Source organism: Nanorana parkeri, unplaced genomic scaffold, assembly GCF_000935625.1.
Source record: "Nanorana parkeri isolate BGI_ZX_2015 unplaced genomic scaffold, ASM93562v1 scaffold205, whole genome shotgun sequence".
NCBI classification, from domain to species: Eukaryota; Metazoa; Chordata; class Amphibia; order Anura; family Dicroglossidae; genus Nanorana; species Nanorana parkeri.
In genome coordinates, this window is record NW_017306473.1 from 1,785,621 (window position 1) to 1,793,864 (window position 8,244).

Genomic DNA, 8,244 nt, shown 5'->3' on the forward strand with positions numbered 1-8,244 from the left:
TCCATCCAAAATGTAATGAACAGAGTTGTTTAGAAATATTTCTTTCTTTTTTAATTGTACAGCATGTGCCATTATTCTGCATCCAAAAAGAAACACCACAGCCAGTTCATTCACTGGAAACCAATGACATTTCCAAGGCACTTTTCTGAGGCACTTATATGGGAGCTGAATAAATGTCCATGCAAAAGCAGCATATACATTCACAGGCACTTGATAGAAGAAGTCATAAGAAAGCCTACTGGACATTTTTTGGAAACCAGCAGCATCACTGGAGTTACCTGAGAATCTAAGGTAATGTTTATAAGTAAAAAGAACGCCAATAGAAATATTTACATTCTATGGTTATAGGGTAAAACTAAACACCATATTTTGCAAGCCTAAAATTGTAATTTCCCTCTGCTCCTTTCTCCCCTCTGCAGCTGTTCCTCTCATTCAGCATGTTATTAATATGAAAAAGGAAATAATTCAGGTACAACGAGGCCTCTAGACAGCAGCCAGGTGTACCAACAGATGATGCAACTAATCAGCTACTCCTGATTAAGCTGGCTGTGTCCAATGTCCTGGCTGCCCAAATGTGTGACTGACTTGGTGTTTGAAACTGAATGCAATCTAAATAGGGGGATTCTCAGATGTAATATATAATTTCGCTGGAGTAATAAGAATGTAAAGTTGGTATAATTATATACATTTGCGTTTGGTTTGATTCTAATAAAGAATGTACATTCTGTATGAGCCTGGAGTTCTCTCTTAACAAAACATAAACATGGTGTCAATCATGCCAATATTTCCTAAAGAAGTGAATGTTTACAAAGCTTTAAATGCTGGTTTGGCCTACAAAATGGCATTTGTTATTGTGTATTAGTAACAGGATATCTTCTTGTGTACTGAAAGAAATATAGGGGGTGCAATTGCAACTTCATTCTGATGATACTAATTGCCTGGCTGTCTCTGGTTGGAATCCTTTGTCCCATAAAATGCATGCAAATCAGTAAAGTTAGCATACAGTCAGAACTCCTCATATGTTCATTTGTTCCTGGACATAGACTCAAAGTACTGAAGCCAGAGAAATAATGTTTTCAGAAAGAGAAGTGAGCAATGCAACCCCTATATATCCACAGAACAGGTTTCCTTTAATACTAAACAGATTTTCTGCTCATAGAAAGATAATGTGCTTCCTTAAATAGGAAAAATATCATTAGATCCGTATGTTCCCTCCTGGGAATTCTATGTGAGCTTGATGGGACGTTCTATCCTGTGCAAATTCAAATCCCCCAAGTCCCAGGTCCCCGTCTTGTACATTATCTCTGACCTCTGCTGGTACAGGACTTGGCTGTTCACTGCCTTGCTGTGCAGAGTGAGGCATACTGGATGACGACTCTATGTCTTCATAAGCTGCTGTCAGTTCATCATGGTTAACAATGCAGTCCGCATCCTCTTCTTTTAGCCCCTCCTGTTTAAACACAATTTCATACATTTTAGAAATAGACAGCAAAATAAACAGAATCTAAAAAGATTGTTTATTATTCCTATTAAATGAACTATTCGTAATCAAACTGACATACTGTATGTCTGACTTACAGTATGCATGAAGTAAAGCTTGATTTTACTCAAAACTGATAAGTGTAGGCTTATTGCCAGTGTGGTATAGCACATTCCAATGGCTTATATATCCAAAACACTCAATGATTTAGACCTAACAAAGGAAAATCGGAACCCTGTTGTATTCTCAGTGCGAGTAAACAAAAAACTCAGAGTGAAGGATGAACGCATGAGTGTCCAGTGGATAGAAGCTGGGGCCACCGAGAAATATAAGCAGTATTTATGGGGAAGTTACTGGAACTCCATACAACTCCAATCCATCTGCTATAAAATTCATCCAAATTCCAAACACTGGACAACAGAAATCCATAAGACATAAGCAAACTGACTCTCCAGGTTTAAAATTGAAACTGAACTCAGCTGATTTACAAGGTGGAGTATATAAATATAGTTTGACCTAACTGGCACGTTGTTAATAATGACAGTAGATTTTTTTCCCACACTTTTTTATTACAACTGTACAAAAAATGTTGTAGTGCAGACAGAAGCCATTGCTAAACATCATTGCAACAACAACAGTTGCCACTATGCCAGTGCAGTTTTAAAATGGTGACTGGGACTTATGGCTCACATGCTACAACCTCAGTGTACGTTTTTCAGTATGTGCAAATAAAACGTTATATGTCTTTTTTCAAACATAAACCTAATTTGAACAGATTTGTTGTAAGGCCCCACCCCCCCCCCCCCGCCATATTTCCACTATATACCCACAATTACTATCTTCCTACTTTCCTTCAGTGCAAAGAATAAGAATAAAAAAACTTCCTGGGGACACCTATTTCTCAAGAGGACTGGCAAGACATTTGGCTTATTACTGCAATAACCTTGATCAAAGTTCTTGCAACTGAAACCAATTATATGAAAACTACACATGCTATCCTTGGCTACCTCTTTCAGTGTTTCAGGGATCACAGTGTCAAGGGCACGTTCTGACACATAAGGTAGGATTGTCCAAAGAGTAAATGTTTCTGGTCCCGTACTTACCAAGTAGTCTACACTCTTTTAAATATACCAATCTGAAAAACCCAGTAGAAGCTCTTTTAAATAAAGAAGCAGTGGACTGCACCAAATCATAGTGTTGTTTACCATGTCTTTACTACTATGTAATGGAAAAACCAAGTCATTCCTTTCAAGGAACTTAAATCTTGTGTCAATCTTTGCATAACCTTCGAGAAAATGGCTACCTAAACTTCATAAAATTTGGGAACCCTGAATCACACACTACTTACTACAGAATTTGATTGCTCTCTCCTCACAATTCGAATCCATCATTCCTTGACCTATGTGGTCTTGACCCAACCCCAATAAGCCTCCCTCCCCTTTATATTACCCCTCCTACCTCATCCACTCCCCCCTCAAACTTCTTCCCTAACCCCCCTTTACTTTTTTCCCCCTCATTTTTCTTATACCCCCTAGGTACTCGCCACACCTACTACCCTGCTCCTTTGCTTCCCAACTGTTGCTCTGAGCTTATACTTTGGCTAATAAAACAGAATATTTCTTTTGCACTGCTAAGATGGTTATGTGCCTCATTAGGCTTGTTTTAAATACAGTTGAATTGGTTGTACTATGAAACTCTTATACTACCTCTGGTTAATCAATAACTGTAAATAAAAAAAATTATTAAAAAGAAAGTAGACTTGAACTCACAAACTGATTATTTGCTATCTTATATTAGCAAGCATGCACACACTACCATGAAAAATGTACCTTTTGTGTTTAACTACTAAAGACACAGTCTCATAGCTGTATATCTGCAGTATGAGATCTCAGACTGCTAGTCTCATGGGATTTAGAGTGCGTTCTGGTGAGTTCTGTGTTGCTTGCTGGAGAGGAATTTGCATCTGACATGAGGAAGAAAAGCCTTTTTTCCCCTACCAATATGGCCACCTCCACATAGAGACACAGTGCATAGCATGGTAAGCAATTAATGGGGAAAGGATCAAGTGCAGGGAGCCTACGGACAATACTGATTACTAGTCTTTTGCTCTCTGCTTGCCTTTTTTTGGCACAGCTCCCAGAGTTTAAGTCCACTTTAACAAAAAAAAAAGAAGGAAGATTCGGGTTATTATGGGCAACACAGACAATTTATTAGTCATTTTGATAAGAGACCAATTCATTTTTTAGTTTGCAGACATTCACATTACTTACTGCATAAGCCTTTGGACTGGTCAGCACTCGACCGATGGAATTGCACCACTGAGGTAATGTGCTTGTCAAAGGAGGTCCACTATGTGTTAGTATTGGCTTGAGGTATCTTTGTAACAGTTAAAGATATAAAACAATGTAGAAAGTTGTCAAAATACACATTATTTTCTAGTAAGCACTGAAAAAGGAAACATTTTATTCACATCTCAGATCCTGGGTAGCCACGTTCACTGACAGCTCTAAAATACAATTATATGATCTCGCTCAGCTCATCTGCCGGGAATCCTAACCTTCTCTAGAATGTAATGAACTACTGTCTACAGTAAGGCAATAATTGCCGAGTTGTTCAGAGCTGGTATTGTACTATTTATCTTTGCTTACATTATTTACATCCAAGGCAATGCTTTTCTGGTGTGCCAAAAAGGTAAAATAGTTTCCAACTCATAAGCAACTCCTCATTCCTTGCATGGTAATATAAAACCCTGCCAATAACTAAAAGTACAAAATAAGTACGGCAATGATCCTCCCTCACAGCAGAAAAATGGCAGCTGAAATGCAAAACTGGCTGCACTGGACAATAAAGACATTTCCTACTCCTCAGTTTATATAAAACAGATAGTGTCATATACTTATAGCCTTCCTTTGTTATTATACATTTATAAAACTCTGCCACAAACTGGCAAATATAGTATCCCTAGTGTACATGAACAATAAAATACATGAAAAATAAAAAAACTACAAGGCAGAGAAAGACATAAATGGTCACAAGAAGTGGATAAAAATAAAAAAATCTAGGACCTGATGTTCTGGGAACATCTAAGATTAGATTGATAGACGGGGTATATGGCACACAAACCATATCCAATATGACATGGGCATATCAACAGGAGGTCCACACTAAAGTGATCAGAACAATTCCATTCTTTCAACTCCACCCCACTCTGGACTCGCCACCCCCCCTTCCCTACATTATCACTCCCACAAACATAAATAAAAATTATTTATACTTATCTTATTTATAGTTGTCTTAGGTGTAGCCCAGTGATGTCACAGGCCCACTTCAACCAATTCTATTTAGTAAGTATTTAGTATGCAGATCCTAAATGTTGCGAAGAACTGTGGTGCTTATTGACATAACTCTACTCTCCGTAGCATTTTCCTTTGGGTCCAGGGCGAGAAAAGAGGATGGAAATCGTTGCTTGCTGTGCCTATTTTCTGTGTAGTGAACTCATCCCGGAAGTCAAACACACCCGCTGCCGAGCTAACACCCTCACAATATATATACATACATACACACACAGTATTGCTGTCCCTAGACTTTTTGCAACCAAAGCAGCCAGAGTGGGGTGTTGGTGTAGTGATGTAGTGGGACGTGACATCCCTCCCAGCTCCTGGAGGCCCCCCAGGAAGGAAAAGATGGGCTCTATTTGACTTTCTACAGCAGGGGTGCCTATTAGGTAGATCGCAATCTACCAGTAGATCGCAAAGCGAAAACAGGTAGATCGCAATCGGCTCACTGAACTGTGTCCTGTCCTCCCGCGGTGCTTGTGTGGCTGAATGTGTCAGACGCCGCAGATGGGAAGGAGAGGAGACTTGGGAAGCTGCTGCAGTAAAGGTAAGAAAAGACAGACAGGAGAGAGACAGCAGAGAAAGTGAGAGAAGAGACAGCAGAGAGAGAATAAAGACAGCACAGAAAGTGAGAGAAGAGACAGCAGATAGAAACAGGGGAGAGAGAGAGAGAGAAGAGAGGGCCGGTTCACACCACAAAGTTTGCGTTCCAGAGTGTTCGGCCTCTAGAACGCATTGGAACACAAGCCGGCCGGTTCCCTGCGGGAGAGGGCGTGGTGGTGCATTGAAGTCATTAGATGCTGTAGAACAGGGGCGCCCACAATTTTTCGTCTGGAGTTCTACTTTTCAAATGACGAGCTCAATGAGATCTACCAACGAAAAAACATCTGCGGGAGGGGGGGTGGCAGTGCATTGAAGTCAATGGCACCGCAGCCACGCCCTCAGTGTGATCGCCCGCTCCCGTAACGCAGTCACATTAATGCCTGTGTTCCGGTCCAGAGCGATCTGCAAAAATGCAGCATTTTTGCAGATCGCACTGGACCGGAATGCAGGCACTAATGTGCCTGCATTCCTGGTGCGGCGATTGCACTGGGGGCGTGGCTGCGGTGCCATTGACTTCAATGCACTTCCACCCCCCCTCCCGCAGATGTTTTTTCGTGGGCATGTCTTTCCCTGCATTTCGTGGGCATGTCTTTCCCTGCATTTAGCAACCTCTCCATTTAACAGCTGGTTAACAGCTTGATGCTACTGATAGGCGAACAGACTGATGTTGCGGATTGGCTCTGTGGTGATGTCACATGATCTATACCCAGTATATATATCTGTATGATTTTACAACATACTAGCTCTGAGGAAGGGGGAATCTTTCCCCCAAAATGTGCCAGCTAGTTGGTCTTTTCTGGGACTCGCATTGCATCTCTATTTTCATTCCATATGCTAACATGTGAGTAGTATTTTATGACATATATTTTTACTCGATTTAATAAAATGTGATTACACGAAGAGAAGGCGCTGTCTGTTTTTACTTGTTTTACATATCTTGTGAGGATACTTCCCAGTGGCCTGAAGGATGGCAGCCTTTCTTCCGACATACTGATGTGGAAGAATTTTTGAACTGGGGTCAGCTGAGCGCTGTGGTGTGCAGTTTCTTTGGATGTCTGGGGATTTCCAATTACAACCAAATCCTGGCTATCACTTACAACAAAGTAGGTTTTGTAATTTGATACATATTTGGTTTGATATGTTATACGCACTTACAAAAAGTGTACCTTTATAATACTATATGAAATGATGGGCTGGGATTAAATATGTTATCACTAAAAAGCTTAAGCATGAAAACCGATATATGAATCTTGGCCTTTTAAAAGTATTCACCGTGTCTCCAAACACAAATGAGTTATAAAGACATTCATATGAGTTTCTTCCATTTTTCATTTTCTACTTCTTACTTACACTGTGAAGCCAGTGAGAGCTGAAGAAACACTAGCATGGGGCCAATTATTACCACTCAACCATCAGTTTGCCATTATTTGCAGCATATGGTTGGTTTTATTGGCAAGTTTAACCTCTTGCCGTCCGCCCGTAGTAAAAAAACGGACGGACAATTTTAATTCTTTGTTGGCTGATTTAGATGGACCCCCTGTTAGAAACCTACTTTACAGTGACAGCTAATGGTTGAATGATTGGCACTTTCTGTGCACAAAAAGCAAATATTGTGTAAGCCTCCTGAATTTAAATTCTTTTTTTTTTACCTATATAAATTTGTTGGGGAAAATACAAATAATAAATAGTCAATTGTGAAAACACTTATCAGAAATAATGGGATGAGTGCTATTTCAGGCTGCGCTGTGAAAACAAATTGTTAATACAAGCATTCACTGCTTGTGGCACAGTATGCCCTACAATATTAATCTCTCTCACTACTTAAAACCTACAGCGCCACTTTTCTCCCCTGACAACCTATAAAACTCACATTCTCCATTTTTCCTTAAAGAAGAACTCTAGGCATAGTAAAAATTAACCCTTGCAGTGGGACTACCCTCATACTGAAGGGGTTAACTGCTTATTTTGGTCTAGAGTCTAAAATACAGACTATATACTCACTCAATCCTAGGTTCCAAGGTGGTGACCACTCACCTCTGTCCCATTCTGCTTCAGCTGTGGAATATTCCTTGGCACCCTCACTCCAATGGAAGTGAATAGACATGAGGACGTACAAGGTCATTGGACGGCTGGAACCGGGGGATGAATAAGCTGGTCGAGCAGCCAGACGGGACTGGGTGAGTATATATTTTTTTATTCTAGACTGTAAACCAAAATTAATACTTAACCCTTGCATTGAGGAGTAGCCCCACTGTAAGGGTTAATGTTTAATATGCCTGGAGTTCTTCTTTAAGTCTGCACCAAAAATGTATCTCAGGGTCAAGCTCGGTGCACTATTTTTGTCAGAGTTTTTCCTACCCTACATAGTATTTACTTTAAAGGCAATACAGGCTACCAGAGGACATGGAGCTGCTTAGGTTTAACCTCAAATAGCTATTGATTTTTTTGCATCCCCAAGGCAAGAGCTAAATCACAGCATAAAAAGTCAAACAGCCCTGAGTCTTGCAGATCCATCAGATCTACTTTGAAGCTCCATCCAAATAGGTAGTGAAAATCAAGCAGGCATCGACAGTGCTTGTACTAAGTTTACTGAGAAAGATGTATGTGCTTTCTACATGAACGTGGAACATCGCTTAAAATCCAGTGACGATTAGAGAGGGGTCTTGGTCTAGAGCTACGTGACTCTAAAATCAGTTATAAGACATCAATTGAGGTCCAAGAGAACATGTTCATATTTGGCATCTAAGCAGATCTTATACAAACTTTCATTTTGCAGGCTTGGCAGGTGTTAAATCCAGAGATATTGAAATATGTATGTGTGAACCT

The 8,244-nt window shown here is 40.2% G+C and overlaps 1 protein-coding gene across 1 annotated transcript; it reads right to left on the bottom strand.

Moving 5' to 3' along the window:
- Positions 1–1,195: 1,195 nt before the first annotated feature.
- LOC108786348 (sodium/hydrogen exchanger 9-like) lies at positions 1,196–7,540 on the bottom strand. Its single transcript, XM_018555619.1, has 4 exons — positions 7,453–7,540; positions 6,769–6,787; positions 3,751–3,856; positions 1,196–1,450 (listed from the first exon to the last, which is right to left on the bottom strand). The coding sequence occupies exons 1-4, from the start codon at positions 7,538–7,540 to the stop codon at positions 1,196–1,198; spliced, it is 468 nt and encodes a 155-aa protein (XP_018411121.1).
- Positions 7,541–8,244: the final 704 nt, after the last annotated feature.

Excerpts from the sequence above, each read along its gene's own strand:
- LOC108786348 (XM_018555619.1), bottom strand. The coding sequence starts at position 7,540 with ATGACCTTGTACGTCCTCATGTCTATTCACTTCCATTGGAGTGAGGGT. Across the intron at positions 1,451-3,750 it reads CCAGTCCAAAGGCTTATGCA|GAGGGGCTAAAAGAAGAGGA; the intron begins GTAAGTAATGTG and ends GTGTTTAAACAG.